Source organism: Pleurodeles waltl, chromosome 2_2, assembly GCF_031143425.1.
Source record: "Pleurodeles waltl isolate 20211129_DDA chromosome 2_2, aPleWal1.hap1.20221129, whole genome shotgun sequence".
NCBI classification, from domain to species: Eukaryota; Metazoa; Chordata; class Amphibia; order Caudata; family Salamandridae; genus Pleurodeles; species Pleurodeles waltl.
The window spans coordinates 675,122,683-675,144,220 of record NC_090439.1 but is presented as its reverse complement, the minus strand read 5'-3'; the positions used below and the strand labels follow the sequence as shown (position 1 = coordinate 675,144,220).

The window sequence follows — 21,538 nt, the reverse complement described above, 5'->3', positions numbered from 1 at the left end:
AAAAGATTTGATTCAATATTTTGTTCAAATACCACCTATCCATTTCTTTGGTCCTTGGAAGAGGGCATAAAGTGTTACAACTGTCAGAACCTGCTCATCAACGCCATTGCACCGATCGGATCTGGTGCATCTCCATTGTCACGATGCATCAACACTGCTACAAGGATCGAAAACATCACCATTGACGCTGGCTTGTTGCGGCTGCTGGGAGGATTGGAAGCACCACATTGCTGAAAGCATGACGCATCATCTTCATTCCTGACACAGATCTGACTTTGCACAGCTTGGAGTCGATGTATCGCCTACATCTTCGGGATGAATGCCACTGCATCACCTCCCTTGCTTCTCCCATCTTGCTCTCGACGTCAACACATCTCCGTACTAAGGTACTGTTTTAGTGGACCAAGGCTGGTCCCTTTATCCGACTCAGGCTCCATTGAGGTCGACTTGACTTTTCAGATTTGACCCCGTCTAGCATGTCAACATAGCCCTGATTGGTGCTTTATGCTTCTAAGCACTACAACTAAGTTTATTCTTTAAAAATTCATATTTGACTTCTACTTATTAGATTGATGTTGTTTTGGTCTTTTCTTCATAAAAATATAATCTGTTGTTCTAACCTGGTGTGGAGTCTTTTTGTGGTGTTTTCACTGTATTACTGTTTGAAATGTTGCACAAATACTTTGCACGTTGCCTTTTAAGTTAAACCTGACTGCTCTGTGCCAAGCTACCAGGGGTGAGCACGGGTTAATTTAGGGTGTGTTTGTGAACTACCATGACTTGGATTGTGGTTCTGGCTTGGACAGGGTACATACCTTTGCCAACCAGAAACCAATATCTGTTAGTAGAAAATACCAAGTCCTTCATTTTCTCAAAAGAACCTGAGATGTTTGGAACAGGTAAACATGTATAAGTATCTAGGACTCACCTTTGCTACTAATCTGCAATGAGACAATCAACTAAACGTTTTAAAAACCTCCTTAATGGTCACTGTTTGTGCCTTAAAATGGTGTGATGTTCGATATAGCGAGATTGCAAGTTGATCTTTTAAACAAAGCAATTGTATGTACATTCATCCCCAGGCTCTATACGGGGCTGAAATATTGTGTCTTGAGTCAAGCCAAGTAAATTGGGAATGATGTGTTCAAAAAAGCTTTTCGGTGTCCCTTCAAACTCATTGATATTTAGCCCCAAGGCTTACTCTGGGCTTCGTTTCTTGGGACTTTTAGCTATATTGCGTGCTCTGAGGTTCTTATTTTCTCTTGTCAAAAATGTGGATAAGGACAACTTGTCTGCCAGGATTGAGAGGGAAGCACAGAATCTTTTAGACAAACTGACACATCAAATTGCTTATTTTGTTCTTCATTCTTAGTGAACACAAACCACATACTAAAAAAGTGGAATGTGAAAGTCGGTTTCCCACCTAGTGTAGTGTGTAGAAGGGTGCTGGGAGTGTAAGAAAATACCAAAGGTAAGTAATAGAACCCACCACAGAGCCCAGGAAAGCAGGAGTAAATCACAGTAAGTTTCCTAGAACACACAAGAACATGTGATAGAGGATTTTGCAAGAACCAGAAGAGACAGCAAGACAACAACGATGGATCCTCAGACCTGAAGACCTGTGGAATAAGGGGACCAAGTCCAAGAAGCACTGAAGAGTCCAGGGAGAACAGGAGCCCCTGCGAACCTGGATGAAGGTGCAAAAGAAGACCCAACGGTGAAGAAGAACAATCAGTACTACACCCAATAAGATGGATGCGGGTTCCTGGTTGGTGCAGATGATGTCCCATGCGTGATGGATGATACCAGTCTGGTGTGCTTCACTGGATTCTGCCAACAACCTTTGGCACAGGTGAAGCTCACGGTTAAAGAAAAATGGCACTGCCTGGGACCAGGAGGGACCTGGTGGCCTCTACCCAGGAGGGGAGACAGAGGAGGCTCTTAGCAACTCAGAGAGCCCTCAGAAGACCAGACAGCATGCACAGGAGTCCCACAGCACCTAGATAAAGAAGGTGCAAAAGGAAGCCTACGCAAAACTACACAAAGGATTCCCACGCCGCTGGAGAATCACACAGGAGGCTGTGCGTCGTAAGAAGGAGTGCTGGGGGCCGGAGCTGCACAGTGCCCAAAGAACTTTGTGGAAGGATGCCAACAAGCCTTGGCAACTGCAAAATATGCAGTGCACAGGGGTACTGCCTTGCGTGGGAAGGCAAGCTCTTACCTCCACCAAAGTTAGACAGTGGAATGTCAGGACCGTCAGGACCACTTCAGTATACCACCCATGATGCTGGATCCACGCACTTCTTCAGGAGAGGGAACCCAAGCCACCAGTCGTCCCCGCAGAGGGATGCTTGTTAAAGCGGGGAAGTGACTCCTTCACTTCCAGTGAGATTCCTTTGTTCTTCTGGTGCGAGCTGAAGACAGGTAGTCCTCAGAGGATGCACGACCTGGAAACAGTTTAAGTTGCTGGCAGGAGTTGAAGATACAATGTTGCAGAAGTCGTCTTTGCTTCTTTGTTGCAGTTTGTAGAGTTCCTCGAGGGGCCAGATGCAGTTTCATTGGTAGAAGGTGAAGTAAAGGATGCAGAGGATTCCTGCTGGAGTCCTGCAATCCAAATCTGAGGGAACACCCAGAGGAGAGACCCTAAATAGCCCTGAAAGGGGGATTGGTCAGCTACATAGGTAGGCACCCACCAGTGGAGGGTTCTGATGCCACCTGCTGGCAATGGCCACACAGATGCTACCAGAGTGCCCCACCACCTTGGAATCCAAGATGACAAAACCCAGGGACACTCTGGAGGAGCTCTGGAAACCACCCCTGGGGTGGTGATGGACAGGGGAGTGGTTACTCCCCTTACCTTTGTCCAGTTTTGCACCAAAGCAGGGACTGGGGGTCCCTGAACCGGTGTAGACTGAATTATGCAAGGAAAGCACCATATGTGCCTTTCAAAGCATTTCCAGAGGCTCTGGGAGGCTACCCCTCACAAGTCTGTATCATCTATTTCCAAAGGGAGAGGGTGTAACACCCCTCTCCCAAATGAAATGCTTTTTTCTACCCTCCTGGGCTCAAGCTGCTAGAGCACCATGAGGGCAGAAACCTGTCTGTGAGGTGGCAGCAGCTGGGGCTGCCTGGAAAACCTCAGAAGGCTGGTATGGCAGTACTGGGAATCCATTGTGGAGCCCCTAGAGTGCATGGAATTATACAACCAATGTTAGAATCAGCATTGGGGTATAATTCCAAGATGTCAGACACCTTACCTGGCCATATTCGGAGTTACCATTGTGAAGTTGGACATAGGTATTCACCTATGTCCAGTGGATGTGTAAAATGCCATCCCTGCACTCTTGAAGTCTGAGAAAATGGTCCTGGATGAAGTGGGGGCACCTCTGGTAGTGCAGGGGTCCCCTCACACACAGGTACTCTGCACCCAGCCTTCAGGGTTGGAAGGCCTGGTATATGGGTGAGTTATCAGTGACCTGGTGCACTGTAAATGGCTTTGAAAGGGTGTATGCACCATTTCATACAGGCTGCAGCGGCAGTCCTGTAGAAGCCTTTGCATGGGCTCATTATGGGCAGCAAAAGTAATGCTGCAGCCCATAGGGATCCCCTGGAAACCCAATGCCCTGGGTACGTAGGTACCATATACTAGGGACTTATAAGGTGGCACCAGTATGCCAATTATGAGTGGAATACTGTGTTAACAGTATCCAAGAACCAAATTTAAAGGGTAAAGAGCATAATCACTGGGGTCCTGGTTAGCAGGACCCAGTGACACAGTCAAACACACTGACAAACAGGCCATAAATGGGGGTAACCATGCTAGAAAGAGGCTACTTTCTCACAAATACGACTCTCCTATTTGGAGAGTCCCAGAGCTTAGGAAGAAGATTCGCCATAATAAAGGTCATTGCCTATGTGGTCTTGGAGTTAAAAATAATATAATCGACTTTTTGTGAAGTCACCCAGGGTCTGACGCTAAACAGTTAAAATGATCTATCATTCGTAAGAATGTTACTTTGCTTTGTATTATATTTTTAACATAATTGTTTTAGCTTTCCTTTAAATATGTGAATATGAAATATTTCTATAAGGTGATTTCTTAGAAATAAATTGACTGACAGACAGATATGAGAATGTTGATTCAGTAGGGTGACTTGAACTTGATAGGCCCAATAGCCACTAAATAAAAACACTTCAGCAAAGCTCCACGGTACGGGGCATTACCAAAACGCCACTGCAGTGTTTCTGCCCGGTTTATTTGTTTGCTTTGGTGGTTCTCACGACATTCTGGGCGAACTGCACGCTGGTTAGTGGTTCGGTCATTATATAGTTCTGAAGTTCCTTGATGTCAACAGCCGGGATAAAAAGGACAGCAGGAGGAAAAGGGAGGGACGGGCATACTGTATAGCATACTGTAGATCCAGGACACGCACCCTCCCACTGGCTGCCACATAAAAGCATGCACAGCTGGGGAGGCGAACGGCTCAAACCGTACCTGCCTCCGGACGAGACGTGGAGAGGCTCTCGTCATCTGGGAGCTACAGCGGTCCGAAGACACCGCCTGTCATCTAACTAAAGCCCCAGAGCCTGCACCGTGACGCGAACTCTGAGGGCAGAGAGGCTGCAGATGGCTGACAAAAGTTTCATTGAAGACTCCGGTTCCAATTCCGTGAAAGAGGATTTAGAATGGGGCTATGAGGAAGGTAAGACGAAGTAACTGCCGCGTTTTTGTCAGTGCTTTCTACCCTGTTATTGAGCGATCGGGCAAAGTGGAGTCAGGCTGCTGCGGCAAAGGGGGGTTTCAAATTACTATTTATCAGGAACTGCGATGCGCTCTCTGTTTGACTATCTCACACAGGAGTTCTTCTTTGTTTGTTGTCTAAGCACTGTGGCGTGCCTTGTCTTTGTGTTGGGGGTAATCACAAGGAAATGCGATGTATTCTTTGGCTTAGTTACACAACAGTTGGACGGATTTACATTGCGTGCAGCACAAGGAAGGACGTTACACGATTTACAGCTTCGTATGTGTAACATTTAAAGAGAGTTAAAGTCCTTGGCAGTTGTTTACTGTACACGGCGCTGCTTTATAAACGTACAGGTGGTGTTTGACCACACAACATTGGAGCTGCTCTGCTAGTGCCTTCGTGCGCGGCTGCTTACCCGGGTCTGGCTTACCTTCGCTTTCTAGCGCCGGTGCCTATGGTGTGGCTCCCGCCGCAGCAATACAAGTAACATTAGTTTCCTGCGTGAGTGCCCGGCTCTGTGTTTGTTTTGCTCACAATGCTTCCCGCAGGGTGAGTTGACAACTCTCCTTCGTACAGTTCCATGTATGGACTGCGCTTGGCATCGTCGTCGCCCTACACCTAGGAAATTAGTAATTATTTAAGAGCATGGAACATTGCACTTTGGCAAAAGGAGAATTTATACTGCACCATGAAGAATACGGAGAAGAAAACACTGAGGCGTTTAGCTAGCACTTTCAATGTGGCGCATGACTCTTCTCCCACGAGGACAGATTAAGTTGGTGTCATTTCTAGAGGACCGCATTTGCAGAAAATCCAGATTCGTTAATCAAATCCGCCCCCTTTCCACCTGGCTGCAGACGTAGCCCCCTCCCGTCACCCCCACGCACACATTCTGTAACGTTTCTGATGAGGAACAATTGAAGGGCATTGGAGTGTGACTCCGAGGTGGCGCAGATCCTGACGGACATTTCCCAATCATTTCCACTCCCTTCCTGTGTGTTGCGTTGTAATGTGGCCAGAAGCACACTTCACGCAGTTAATGGTGCTTACTGGAAGGGATGGAGACTTTAAACTCGTGTATCATCTGCTCAATCTTGCTTTGCACAAACGAGTGCTTCTCGAACACTGTTCAGCACAAACGACTGATGCTGGAGAGGAGGACTGCATAGTTAGCAGTCAAGCACAGCTCAAGTAGCCATTCTGTAAACACTAAGAGCAGTTGGGAACATCAGTGTGTATGTTTCATTACTGTCCTCCAGCACTTCTTTAAGCTTACATTCAAAACATTTTCATGGGAATTGACACACAGAACTTTGATAGAGCAGATTGCAAGTGAACACATTCCTGTTTTTCTTTAATTGCAGTCCATTTACTTCAACAGTGTTTTCTTTTCGTCATACATCAATTTGGGTTACTGTTCGACATGTAGAACGTGTGCAACAAATGTAGTACATTTTTAAATAGGATTTCTGAGTCTCATTCACCCCACTTTTGGCTCCTTTACTGTGTGTTAAGTGCATAAAAAGACAGCTGTTTGAATAAAGGGCACGTCATGATTCAGCGTCAGATGGTGTTTAATAGTGCGGACAATCTGCAAGTATTCCCAGTTTCCTGGAGCCCTACACATAATATTAGAGGAAATCCACCAAGTAAGAAGCAAATGAAAAGCATGACAACAAAGCAAACTAGTGATAAGCAGAAGAGGGGCTACAGGGCCCTGTAAGTTTTGGTAAGGCCACAATAGGTCTTTCACAGGCAGAGACCATGCACTGTCTAGTAGGCGCGAACGGATCCATATATAAACATACAAATTAATACATAATCTTCGAGGACATTCTAAGCGTAGTATCTGTAAATGGAGCATTCCACAGAATAACAACTGCAAGTAGGCACAAAAGGGGAAACAGTATTAAAGGGAATGCAGCTGTAGTACACAGCACAATACTACAATTGAGACAGTCCGCCATGTCACTTCCTCCGCCATGTCACTTCCCATCTGCTGAGTCAGGAGTGGTATACTAACCTAACAGATCTACTCTACACTGATCTCCCATATTGAGTCCTTTGATTTCCTGACTGATGCCAACCCACTCCATTATTAATCATCAAAATATGGTGAGTAGAGGACTACACCTTTAGCAGACCACGGCTTTTGTGACACTTTCATTCAAATAGCTCATAATTGTCATCATTTTATAAGTGTAAGAGGAGGATCCTGCAACACAGGGAGCACATCCTGCTGCTTTTCCAAGCTCTTTAGTTACAAAGGCATTATTATTGTACAGTGGAAAATCTGTGATGGAACTCATATAACAGTTTCTTATGATATTGCGAATTCTTTGGATTCTGGGACATATAGTTAGTCCATGGCCTTAACATGAGCCCTCATTACATAATAAACACATGTTTAGAGTCATTTAACATATTGTGCTGATTATGCCATTGTTTGATTATGAAGTGAATATAATAATAATATTTGTAAAGTCACTCAAAGTTGGCACACCCTCAGGGGAAGGTTTCATACATGAGCCGTATAGAATTCCGGGGCATGGATGTAGAAGAAGCTTACATCGCCATTATAAATTCAGCGTGTCGTCCAGGTTGAAAGACATATCCCTATGGCCTGCCTCAGGTGTAAGAGGTGCACATCTCCTTGTGCCCCTTCAATTCTTAAACAAGCAGATAGTATAACAATCGTTCTCTGAATGTGCTTCCCCCCAAAAGGTGTAATTTCCCAATTCCCCTCCACCCCCGTCAAAGCTCATGCATTTTGGTACATTTCAGTTCATTTTCAGTACGTCTCGGCAACAAAGACTGACAATCATATTTTTATATTGGTTGTAAAACACATTTAGCCATGCAGTCTATATCTTGCTTTGTTTAAAATATATTTAGGCTTGGCGTAAGCTAAGACCTTCTGTTTTTCCAGAAATGTCTTTAAAAAGTCATATACAGATATTCATACATAGAGGGGCTGTAAGTCATCCCCTTTCATCCATTGGTTTGTTGTATTGTCATTCACATTTTGTTTCCGCCCACCACAGTGTAGGGCGGTGGGTCAGCCTAGTTCAGTTACTGGCTCTTCTCAGTGTGAATGGCGCATTTTGCTTAGGCACAATGTGATAACCTTCATACCAAGCAGTGCACTTCAGTGCCTCCTTTTTGTGGGATGGAGAGGCAAGGTTTATTTATTAAGTTTTTTAAACTTTGCTTTTTTGTGCATGGCCAGTAGCTCCACATAGACTGTTACAGGCCTCTCTTTGTTTTAATGTGCATGGCAACCAGTGCAGTGTTTGTTGGCATTTGCATACGCACACAAATAAATGAAATGTTGCTCGGCCAGAAGCCACTTTGACCCATCACCCCGCTGTTTTCTGTGATTATTGATCTCAGAAGCAGAAACTGCAGCGATGGTAATTAAGTTGCTAGGTACCAGAAGGGCTGAAAACATTTTAATACGAATTCAATGCTGCTCCTCTCTGAAGAGGGTGGACGTTTGAAGCGTGCTGCAGGATTCTCTAACGTATCCCACAGTTTTCTGCTGCTGGAATCCCCAGAAAACCTTCCTCTCTGAAGTTTTTGAACGTTACAAGAGTGAAAAAATATAGGCAAGAAATACATGATTCTATTTGCATTAACAGTACGTACTTAAGTAAAACCTTTTCATCTTGCTAAACATACATATACAGATAATCAGTTACTAGTCTTCACATCGCCGAAGAGCACGTTTGCACCTATTTTTTATTAAAAGATTAAGGGCCAAATGTATCAAGATTTTGCATTGCTCTTGCCCCACGCTAGGAGGTGCAAAACCTAGGATGAGATTTACCAGGCCACGCAAGGCCACTTTACATGACCCTGTGTGACCTGGTAAATCCCGAGTAACCCAAGGCAGAGCAAGTCACTGTCTTGCATTACTCTGCCCTGGGAATGTGTTCCATGGATGTAATGTGGGTATTACAATGCATCCAGCTATGGATTCGGTGAATTCACAGACTTACCAAGACAGGTAAACCTGGGAATGCATCAAAATGCTACGTCTTCATATGGGAGGTGCAAGAAATAAATTAATTTCTCCTTATTGTTTTCTTTTTCTAAGTGTCCTGCATTCTGAAGCACACTTAGAAAGAGAAAAATACCTTTAAGGTTTGTTTTTAGTGCAACAAAGTACTCCTTCTTGCATGAAACCAATCCTGCCTACAAGGCAGACACCCTTGCACCACAGCGCAAAGGTGCCTGTATTTGTTCAGGAGATGAGAGGAATGCGCCATAAAATGTTATATATGATGCATTCTCACCTTCTGTCTTTCACAAAATGCAGCAAGGTGTCTTGCTGCGCTTTGTTGCGTAAAAGTATGATAAATCTGTCCCTAAGTCTGTTAATTGGGTATTTTCTTCCCACTCATGATTTATTTGTTAATTATGCAGAATTGGCAAAACAAAATCATTTCATTATTAAATACTGAGAATTGCAGAGGACAGAACTGAACAGATGGTTTGTGTCAACTTCCCTCTTTGTTTCTTCGATCTAAGAGCACAATGTTTTGATCCCTGCCACGCTTCTTCATATCTCCTTCTGCTGAATATTGAGGCCCATTGGGACTGCCTAATCATTAGGTAAATGTTTATTATATGCAGTGTGTCGTTTGCCTAATGCTTTTTTAAAGAACGAGAAATAGAACAGGAAACTTTAGGAGCCAGTCTCATAACTCACACCCTTAAAAACATTTAATTGGTTAGGAGACTCCAAGATAAGATGATCCAACATCCAGATTAGCTATTAGCATTGCGAACATAATTTGATTGCTCTATGTCAAGTCATCTGTAAATGTATTCACCTCTCAAAATTTACCAGAAGAATGCATCACACTGTTTTGTGTCCCTTCCCCTCTGACTTCTAACATGCTTAAAACAAACAGATCTGTAGAACATGCACTGATATGCATGAATTGAGTGCTGAAAAAATGTGAATATACATTCAAACATGAAATCTGGTGAAGTACTGCCCTATGTTCACTATAAAAAGACACTTCGCTCGAGCGGGGCGGGGTGGGGCGGGTGCGGCGCGCCGAGGTAGGTGGGGGTAAAATTTAATAAAAAAAAATTAAAAAATAAATTTAAAAAACTTTACCTGATTCGCCCTGCCGCTCCTCTTACTCCCATCGCTGCAGGCAGGCAGAGGCTCCCAGCCTGCTCTGCAGCCAATCCGATTGGCTCGGAGCGACCAGCCAGGGTGCTCCCAAGCAGATGGGCAGCCTGTGCATGCTCTCTCTGCCCCGCAACTGTGTTGCTGGGCCGGAGAGAGCCTACTGCGCATGTGTGTTTGGCTGATCCGGGACAACACATTGAACTCCCCTCACTGCTCGACAGCCCATTGCCCTGCCCCTTTAATAAACAAAAGGATATTAAACATGGTTTTTATCGTTTAGTTTGTTGCATGTTTTGCAGCTTCTGCTGCTGGCGGGAAAGGCAATGCTCCTCCGCCTTAATGAAGGTGCCTCTGCTGCTCCCAGGTACACAGGCGGTGTGCAATGGCGAGTTTGTTAGAAAAGGGTTTGTCCATTCTTCAGCTTTTAAAAAAGTGCAACAGGTTTACAAGCCATGCCACAGTAATATCTCTCTGCTCAAAAGATCATTGTATGTGTCCTTCTCATAGACACAATACCTCTGCTGGGAGTAGAGGTTCTCAACAATCTGTTGAATATGTTTATTAAATTGTGTATCTTTCTAGGAAACCAATCAGAGAGCTACCATATTAGTGTTATGGAATTACTCACATAAGCCTTTATTGAACCAGAGAAATAAACATGCTACATAACGTAAATGTAATAAGCTTTGCAAGTGTCACATTGTTATGCTAGTGGTACAAGCCTTATGTGCGGATGATGCTGCATGTTTTCCAGTTGCTTAAAACTATTTGTAGTTTTTTTTAAACAGAAAAGAACAATGCACACTTATCTCTTGTGTTTAGGTCTATGTTATAACTCAATGGGCTAGATTCACAAAGGTCTTGTAGTAAAGTTAGACTTTTGGTCGAAGTTTAGACTTTTGGTCTAAACTTAGACATTTGCTCTAATTTTACCTTTGTTAATCAGGCCCAATGTGTCTCTTTGCTGATTTGCAAATTTGTATGCGCGGTATCGCGGAGGGGGTGACTGGCTCAATGTAATTAATGAGTGAGTGGGCTGAATAATGGACTCAGACATGCAAGGATAAGTCACAGAGATGTCCATGAAATATTGTATATGAGTACCTTAACTCACTAAATAATGAAGAGGCACTTTACGATATATGCCGGGCCTAGTGGCTTTAACAATGCTTGTTTGTATTATTCTATCAAATGTCACAAAAGTTGCATAGCAATAAGTCACCTGAAGTGGTCGGGTTAGTGCTCTACAAAGCTATAAAGTTAATTATAAAACATTGGCCCATATTTACAAGAAAGTGGTGCATCATAGATGATGCATCACTTTTATTGCGCCCCCTAGCAGCACCCAATGACACCATGGTTGTGGCAAATTTATGATAAGGCAGACCATGGCGGTCATTACACAGTAGCATCAAAATTGTTGCCGCTATTGTGGCGATTTGCTACACCAGCGTCAACAAAGGTTGACGCTGGTGCAGCAAAGTGCAGGGAGGTCCTTTGACTACAACGGGTGCGTCATTTTAATACTTGCTGTGAGCAGGTGTTAAAAATGATGGAAAACACGGTGTAGTGAAATCTTGTAAATTTCACTGTGCTATTTTTTCAGGAATGCCAGCGCCAGAATGCCCTCTTGCATAAATGATGTCTGCCGCAGGCCTAATGCACAATGGGTTGCATTGCGCCACTTTGTAAATCTGGCATGGCAGAAAAGCCACCTCAGTGTAAAAAAAATTACACTATGGCTGCACTAAGGAGGCACAAGGGGCTTGTAAATATGCCCCATTGTTTTGCATTGCAACGCATCTTTGATCCATATAATGCTTGTTTACCTTGCACAGACCTGAAAATGATTGTGATAACAATGTATGTGATGACATGTAAAAACAAGCCTCGACATAGCAAATATGTGGCCTTAATGAGCGAACGCATGCGAACAGTAATTGTGCATACCCTCAGGGCTGGGCAAAAAATAACCACATGTGAAACGTCTTGGATAAACTCATTACATACATCATATTAACGTTTTTTGTGGGTATCTGTTATAAGCGATCCGGACCGAAAATTCTGGAACGGCAGCACCCTATTCTTAAGTTTACAAATATCTCTGAGTAATATTCACGTCAATAGAGGTCTGACAATAATATTCCGTGACTGATTGCATAGTAGATCTCAAATATTCAATACCGTAACAATGCTGTGAGCCATATTTAAAAGTTACTTTTTACCTGTTTCGCGTTGTTTGGTGCGACTAAATCTAAAACATCATTGGGATTTTCACTCTTTCAGAGCACTACGCCTACTTTGCTTCAATAAAAACCCATTTCATTTTTCATCCATCTATCCTGTTGGAGCCCGACCTGGAGCTGTCGAATGACTTCTCTTTTATGAGTACAAGCCCTATATCTAATTTCGTGGTTTTAACAGACATTCTTAGACACATTGATCTACTATGTTACACTTGTATGCTTCAGTTATACACTCATAATCTAAAACATACTTTGAAACTGAAGGTACTTCAGAGACATTTCATGCCTTTAGCACTTTTACTAGCTGTGTCCTGGTTACGGTAAAGTGATTGTTAAAGCCATTGCTGACGGATACAATATAGTTTGTCTGATTAGCTCGAGTGAGGCACTCCATAGGTTGTCAGAGAGTGGTTCTCTAGGAATCCTAAATTACACAAAACTCTTAATTTCGATCTTATTTAAATGCCGCACGATTCTACATTCCAATAGATCATAAAAGCAAACCTGCATGTGATAAACATATTAATCTATCTAGGTTTGTTTGATAAAGGTGTCGCATACGTCGAGGTGTCAGCACTGTTTCTGGACACCTTGCATTTGTTACACTTGAAGAAGCCTTTAATTCCAGGTTTTGTTAATCAACCGTGTTTCAGTGGTCATGTCCTCCATAGCCTTGTCCCTGAGGCAACTGGTTCTCCTATAAGGGAGTCTTTGTTATGTTTAGCAACCATATTTTCTGGTTTCAGAATTTGCCAGTGTCTACTAAAAATCTGTTTAATCTCATCAGATCTTCTGCTAAAGGTGGTCACAAATCACATTTCGGATTCAACCACAGCATCCTTACACTTCGAAGTTTGGAAATCTTGTACCCAGCCATCTTTGTTTGGTCTTTCTGCCAACAGCAGTTTCCAATATCAGCTCGAAGTAACCTTTCTCTGAATCTGTCTGGCATAGCATTCTGCTCTAGTTCAAAATATGTATCAGTTTCACAGTTTCTCCTAGCCCTTAGTTGTGCCATGTAGGATACTGTTACCCTCAGAGGTCTTCCTGTACAAACGGGTGACCAGCGCATTGCTTGGGCCATCAGGAGCACAATGTGAGGACTCAGAAGCAGCTGTATATATAAATAGATATTGTAAGACATTGGTGTTAGGGGTTGGAAACCCCACTCAGGCAACACCCTCAGTCCTTGTCAGGGTGAACCACAAAAGGCCCTACATTAACCTGTGCTTAACCTTCAGGCCGCTTGGCATAAAAGTTATGGTGGGTGTAATTTGCATAATTGAGTGTAAGGTAATCAGGTGGAATTGCCTGAGAATTCCATGAAAATGCACTTAAGAAATAGTGCTAAATGCAGCAGAACATTAATAGTGGACTTGAGCAGATACTTCCCCCAACTTATTCCTGGCATTCAGTGCTCTTTTCTTAGCAAACCCCCTCACCCCCTGTCCAAAATGGGCTCGAGAATGTGTAGTGAGCTAAGAAATAGTGCTGAATGTGCTCTTGGGATAGGAATTTGCCCGAACTTACTTTTATGATGTAGCACTATTTGCTTAGCACAAAATGCACCCTTTCATCCAAAATGGATTCATTTTACACCAAGAAATTGAGCTAAATGCTGTAGAAAACAAATATCGAGTGCAAGCAGCCGCTCGTTAGATGTGCTCTTGTAGTGGGATCCCCCCTTGCAATTACTCATAATTAAACAAACAGGAATGATAGCATAATTACTAATAATTCTGCATCAAAGATTAATACAGAAATGCTTAAATTACTCTGATTACCCTGGCATAGTTCAAATTCTGCCCAGGCCTACAAAAAAGCAGCCAGGCTTAACTTGGGTTCAATGTACAAAGTATTGTTTGCAGCACTTAAACAGTAATAGGGAAAACCCAATATATGAAAAATCCCAAACTGATTTAAAAAATAGAGTAAACTTTAATGAATTAAATTACACCAAACTAAGTAATATTCAATCAGTTGAACCAGAGTTATAAATGTTTAAATTTTTTAGTGCAAAATAACTCCTAAAAGATCAAAGTGCCAATCGCAGGTATCTGGTTACGCAAGAATGTGGTGACCGCAATGAAGCACGGGTCAGATAATCAAGGTGGATTGAGCCCGCTCTCGACTTACTTTCAGATAAAAAAAAATCCTGAAGAAAGTTCTTGAGCACGTCGAGTTTAGCGTTTTGAGGCAGCAGTCTGTTTCTAATGAGAAGTAGTCATCACCAAGTAGCCTTTGATGAAGTCCTGATGAAGACATGGTTAATGGCAGCAAAGACCTCAGAACAGAAAAAAATGTATTCCCAGGCCGAGGAAGTCATCGTAGTCGATGGGGAGCCAGTCGTCATCAAGCCTGCTGAAGATTTTTACCTTTTGACTTTGGGCACAAGGGCATTCGCCTATAATACAGTGAGGCCTCGGAGGATGGGGTCCCTGGGGCCACAATTGGCACAGAGAGGCAGGCCCCCGTGGCCCCATCTGTTTAAAGTTAAGTGTGACCGGTGAACGGGGCCACCAGGGGGCACAGAGGCTAGGGGAGGAGAGTGGAGGCCCCTCCCCTTCCATTTTACTGGAATCTGACTAGACAGCATGGGGTCCCTAGGACTTAAATAGGTTCAGGGCGGTGGGCAACATGTCCCTTTCTCTTCATCATGTTCTTTGGTCCTTTCCATTAGGATTCAGCCCCGGGAATCGGGTCCCTGGAGCCTAATAATACTCGGGGATGTTCCGTGTGGCCTCCTCCCCTTTTTTAGTTCAATTCTGCCCAAGGCATGGTGTCACTGAGGGATAATACAGCTCGGGAAGGGGGGCTGCACTCTTCCTCCCCTAAATATATATGTTTTGGCCTGGGAGATTTGGATCTTGAGGCCATTATTGGCTAAGGTGGGGGAGTTGTGCTTAGTCCAGGTTCTGCTGCCAGCCCCCTGCCACGTACTTCTGAAGGCCGTGCAAAGCATGGATTGGCTGCCTAGAGCAGTTGGGCACAGGGCATGGCCACAGTGATGTAATCAATGATGTTATTTGAACTGTCATCAGTGAAATCATAAATGATGTCATAGAACATGTCATGAGTGATGTAATATGTGAGGACATAAGCAGTGCATGTCGGGTCATGGGCAGTGCAGGGGCCTCCCTGTGGACACACCACTTGTTCTCCACCAGCCTTTTCATGGCGGGGTCCCTGCTATTTAAAGGCTGGTGGAGAACAAGGTTGCAATCAGCCAGACAGCTCTGCGTTCACTACAACCGAGACCACCGTCATCCCATTGGGATTTGTGATCCTGGGGGGGACGGCGGTCTTTAGGATGGTCCGCCCGCCTAACTCGTAATGTGGCGTTAGGACTGCCACAGCCACAGCTGTCTGACACTAGCTAGGACCACTAGCCTGGTAATGAAGCTGTAAGTTTGTGGTCCCACCCAATGTAGGGCTGTAGGAATAGGGGTACCATAGAGCATATTCATTACATTGTTGACTGCTAATGAGGTCAGTTCCACCCTGTATGCTGGGTCAGACCACCCTGCTGTGAGCCAGTCATTTATTACTAAGACCTGTAATGCTAAATAATAAACATATTGGTTAGTCATGCCCAAACCACCTTCATATGGTGCACAATGACTGTTCGCAAGGCTTAGTCGCGACCTTGAATTGTGCCACAGAAATTATGTCTGAAAGGAGTCCAGTTCGATGAACCATTGTCGGAGTATCATCTGTTAGAAATTCGGTAGGATCATCATTTTACAAAGTGCAATCCTTCCCATCACATTGAGTGGGAGAGAATGACACCTCTTCAGGTCTACCTTCACTCTGCAGATTAGGGGAGTAAAGGTGAGGATCCAAGCTATCTCAGGGAGGAGCGCAACTTTGATACCAAGGTATCGGAAACTCAGCTGCTGCTCTGGTGTGGTAGTTTGCCAGTCTACACATTCCTGAGCGGGGTGTGGCAGGATAAGGAATAATTTTGTATGATTAACTTGTAGATCAGACGTTTACGCAAAGAGTTGGAGGAGGTGTAGACAACGTGGGCCACTAATTTTGGGCTTAGAACGGAACAGATGGACATCACCGGCACACGGTGCAGTACAATCTTCGTGTCCCATATCTCATTCCCTTCCCCTGATCTGCACACCACATCAGATGAGTAGGGCCAGAGGCTCAATAGCGAGGGAAAAAAGCAGGATGGACATCCCTGTCTGGTCCCATGGTGAGTTGGGACTGAGTCAGAGACCACACCATTGAACTGTACTTGAATGGTCTGGTTAGAGTAAAACAATTTGACTGAACCACAGAAACGGGGGCCAATACCCATCTTCTGCAAGACTTAGGACAAGTAACCCCAGTCCACTATGTCAAATGCCTTGTCAAAGTCATTAAGAGTAGGGCCAGCGAGGGTGGCTGGGAGTGTTGACAAGCTAGTGCGACGTGAAGCCACCTGAGACAGTGTCTCATGCCTCTAGTAGGCATAAAGTCACATTGGTCTGAATGGATAAGAATTTTGAAAAACTTTTTCAGGTGTGTAGCCAAGATGATAGCGAAAATCTTAGTTTCTCTGTTAATTAGACAGATGGGCTGATACACTGCAGGCAGTGGGGGTCGATTCTAGAATAATCATGATGGTTGCTATGTCCTGCTCCTGTAGGAAATGACCAGCCTCAGTGGCTATATTACAGAGAGCATGCAATTGGGGAGGGAGAATTTCTTTATTCTTGCTATAGAATTCAGTAAGATGCCCATCAGGGCTCGACGTCTTCCCAGTCGCCAGGGACGAGATAGCTTTTCTGATTTCCTCAAGTGTGATCGACTGATCCAGCGCATGTCTCTCAATGCATGACACACTAGAAAGCGGAATTTCCTCTAAGAGGGGAGAGTCAAGTTCGGTCAGGGGTCACAAGATTGCTGCTTAGAGACAGCTGTAATAACTCAGAAATGTCTGAGCAATGGTCAAGGTTGATCATTGGGGATACTGGCGTCATCCAGCATCTCAGGATTCACTCACCTGGCCATAGGTTTCATAGGCAGCCAGTACAGCAGCTTACCATCTTTGTCACCCCATTCATAAACTCTGGCCATGGAGGCACAGCACACCTGGCATCCCGTTTCAAGAGAGAGGAGGTGGACCTCCGCCCAGACAAGCTTGAGCTGTTGTATGGCCTTCCTTTGGGAGTCAGCATGGAGTTGCAACTCCAGCCAGAAGGCACTGGCTTTCAATCGGGTCAAGTGCTGTAGTTTAAGCTCTTCTTTTTCCCTAAGAGGCCTTTGGCATATCCTTTTATCATGGCTTTACAAGGTGCCCATAGGGTAACGGCAGACTATACTGTGCCTTTATTAGTCTGAAAGTATGCTCGGAGCTCATTAGCTAGGGCCTGGGAGTATGTCTCTTCTTGAAGGTTCCACACATTGAGCCGTCACACTGGACATAGGGTGGTAGTCTTCGCATCCAGATGCAGGAGGCCAGGGGCATGATCAGAAATCCCAGGTGGGAGAATCTGTAACTCGGAAACTTGCAGGTAGTCAATGGCCGGCATAAATATGAGTTTATTCATGCATGAGAGTGGTGAGCTGCCGAGGTGTGTGTGTTTCCTTTGCCCAGGGTTCCATGTATGTCATGTGTCGCACAGGCAAAGTGCTATTGCCCAGTTAGAGAGCTGGCAAGCACACACACAGTGATGTCTAGAGGGACCAACAGTAGAGTCCACCTCAGGGTTAAGAATTGCGTTAAAGTCACCTCCCACCACAGTCGTGCCCTTGGGGAGTGCCAGGATAAAATTTGTATTGGCGGTCAAGAAGGAGTCGGATGCAAAGGGGGGGGGTATAGACACATGGCAGTTTCAACATATGGCCCCACACTCAAGGACAAGGTATAGGCCCTGAGGATCAGGAACTGTGTGGGTGATTGTCATGGGGAAGGAACGATGAAGGAGCATCGCCACCCCTAGGGAGCCACAGCCATAGCTGGTGTGATATACTCTATCATAACCATGCCAGAGCTAAAAGGAGCATTGGTTCCCCAAGGATGTCTCTTGGAGCATCAGAATCACAGGGAGGAAACAATGGGATAGTGCAGAACTGTGGATCGTTTTATGCAGTCTAATAGACCATTGACTTTCCACAATAGAGTCCAAAAGTCTGTGAATGTTGGTGCATTGAACAACCATATCTAGGATAGGTGAGTGTCGCTGCAAGTGAATGGGAATGGTATACAGGGCACAAAGATTGTTTTGCACTGCAGGAGTCCAATAGTGGTGTACTGTGTCGGAGTACGTTGTCATGATGCATTTTCAGTGTATTTGGACATAGTGGTACAACAAACCAAAGAACACATTTGCAAAAGGAAAAGAAACCCTGCCCAACAACACCCCACCCCATACTTCTACCCGGAAGCATCTGCCACCCTGAAAACCATAACAAACCCACAGGACATTACTAGTTTCAACATGGAGTGGTAGACCCCTCCTTCATATAGGATTTCAGTCAGCCAGTATCTCGTGAAGAATCAACATAAGAGAAAAATCAATCTCTCCTTTCAACGGTTGCCAAAGGGTCCCATTCAGATCACAGGACTTGAAGACAGCTCTGCGTTTTTGTCCTCCTCTGTGAGGCATGAGGGGGCTGATTCCTGCAGGAGCCCCTCAGGAGGGGTAGCCTCAGGGGCCACCACAACAGATCTTGGTGAGTAGCTCAAGGCCCTCGATTGCACTGCAAAGGCACCTGGCCTCGCGGAAGGTGAGCCACTTTTTATCTGGTTGTGGCCCTTACTGGAACAAATTTGGACCCTCTGCTTTGTGTGGTTTGTGGTCGCTTGTGTCATTGAGGGTACTTGGTCAGTAATTTGCAGTGATCTATCTGGGCAGCGCAGTTGTTTCTCTTCCGTGAGCCCCTCCCAGGCAGCTTCAGGTGTGTCAAAGAAGTGTGTTCTCCCCTTGTAGATCACTTTCAACCACGCAGGAAAGAGGAGCATACAGGACAGTTGAGGGCCCTGAGCTACTGCTGAATGGCTGAGTACGACCTCTGCTTAGCCTGGACATCTCACATGTAGTCTAGGAAGATTAGGATTTTTTAGTCCTTACAGCGCAAGTCTTTGATACTTCAGGCCTCACAAAGGATGGAGTCTATGTCCCTAAAGTTGAGAATTTGTGCTTTCATTGGTCGATGCGGCGCTCCTTGAGGGCCTAGGTGTGAGTGCCCTGTGTGCTCATTCCGCCACAAACAAGGGGAATAGCTTTTCTGCTGCTGTCCAGGCTCTAATCCATTGTTACAGAAAATCCTCTGACTTCGACATCTCCATTCCCTCTGGAAATTCAAGAAATCTGAGGTTATTGCACCTCAAACAGTTTCTGGCATCCTCAGCCCTGTGGTGTTGTCCCACCATTTGAGACAGAAGGAAAGAGACTTTTGTTTTGAGTTCATTGACTCATCTTCAGCTATCGAATGCATCCCTTAGTCTCTGTAGTCCTGCTAGTGGTGTTACACAAGTCCTGGTGTAGGAGCACCACATACAGATGAACCTCCCCAAAGTTTCAATTGCCGTCTGAGATGCCTGGATGGCCTGATGAACGTCGCAAGGATCCGGAGTTGGGTGGAAGGCGGTCTGTCAGGGAATTTCCTAGGGCTGAGAGGGGGTCGCTTCCCTGGCCTGTAAGGTATTTGTTAATTGGAGCATGAGTGGAGTGAGAGCAGGGAGCCTTGTCCTTTCCCATGTCTCCTTCTGCGCTGAGTCAGTGCCCAGCATGCTTGCCGTGGAGGCCACTGCAGCACAAGCAGCCAGGCACCAACCAAAGGCAGGCAAGTGAGCGGGGAGAGGTCAGATGCAGGAAAGATGCAAAAAGTTGGAGGCCTCAAGTCTTTTCCTTGTGGGCTCCAGCTGCCAAGGGCATATCATGGTGGGGGCAGCACGAGCAAGGAGGTTAGCACGGCTCCCCGTACATCCAATGTGACCCCGACAGCACCCAAGAGCAGCATCCAAGAACGGAACTACAGGAAAGGGGGAGAGGCACAAAGGGATGAGAACCAGGTCCATGGTGGTTTTTCCAAGTGCAGGCAGTGCAATCTGGAACCCAGAGATCAAGAGCAGCATGGGTGCAAGATCAAGGGTCCCTGAATCATGCAGTCCTGGTGCATATGGTTCCCACGGGGCCCGTCATATTTCTAGGCTGAATGGAGCACACTGTAGGCTGCTTCTCTCCTCAGTCCGAACAGTAGGCTCTACTGTGGTCAAAGAGGAACCTCAGCAGGGGGAAGGGAGGCCCAGACTTTCATCCCCACATGTGCGGGAGTCCCCAGAGGAGCGGCCCAGTCTGTGTGTCACATCCTGCTCCTGGCTCACCATCAGTGGTAGCGGAGTGCCAAGCTCACCCGCCATTCCGCGCACCCAACAGCAGCACCAGCGGGTGAGGGGGGATCCAACAGTGGTCCAAGGGAAAAGCACATACTGCCTTAACTCTGAGCTAATTCTCCCCTTGCATTTCAGGCCAGCGCGTTCACCGAGGATTTACCGCTCTGCAGGGCCCACCATTTTGAGCACTTCCGAGACCTCAGTGAGTCGGTCTCCCATCTGCAGGCCCTGTGGCTCACAGCTGATCATGCGTACACCCCTGGGCACAGATCATGCAGCAGTGTCCATCAGGAGTTAGAGGAGGCACAGATATCGTGGCAGATGGTGGCAGATGACAGAGTGGTCCATCACACTCTCACAGTTCGACCGCATTCCAAATTTACTATTCTATCTCCAGTACTAGAGTATTTTGGAAAGAACACCTTTCTCCAAAATAGTCCAGGAGGCTTATTTACTATTCAAACTCCAGTCCTGAAGAATTTTAGAAAAATAAACCAGGACTTAGGAAGTGGTTAAAAAGTGGTAATTTTGCATTAATCAAATTGCTGCCCTAAGGCACAACTCAACGCAAGAAACTAGGAATACTTTATACATTTATTGTAGCCATCTAGAAATGCTTTTCTTTGAACTTAATAAAAAGCAGATCAATCAATCAATCAAAGCATTTCTAAAGCGCACTACTCACCCGTGAGGGTCTCAAGGCTCTGGGGGTGGGGGGGGAGGAGAGGTGGGTGGCATTCTAAGAATGAATAAAAATAATTTAAAGATATCTGTTCACTGCCATCAGTGTCGAGAGCACAGTGGGGACAGAGGCTTCAAGGATGGTAAAGGATAGGGAAGCAGGGAGAAGAAGGGAAGAGCTGGAGAGAAAATAGACCTCCAGGGTCCTGACCTCTGCAATGGAAGGATACAAGTCATCTAATCAACAATAGTGAGAATAAAATGCTCTTTGGGTGGGACAAAAGCAAGAACAGTGAAAAAAAGCTTTGAAATTAGGATTGGGGAGTTGACAGAGAGACGAATGCCACAGAATCATGAGCAAGAGGCAGACCCAAAGCCCACC

General features: G+C 45.3%; 1 protein-coding gene across 1 annotated transcript in view; it reads left to right on the top strand.

Moving 5' to 3' along the window:
• The first annotated feature begins 4,189 nt into the window (after positions 1-4,189).
• CA8 (carbonic anhydrase 8) overlaps positions 4,190-21,538 on the top strand; it is a 793,085-nt gene continuing 775,736 nt past the window's right edge. Inside the window, exon 1 of the mRNA XM_069220231.1 lies at positions 4,190-4,703. Within this exon, the coding sequence (XP_069076332.1) occupies positions 4,628-4,703 (76 nt within the window). The 5' untranslated portion in view covers positions 4,190-4,627. The remainder of the gene's footprint in view (positions 4,704-21,538) is intronic.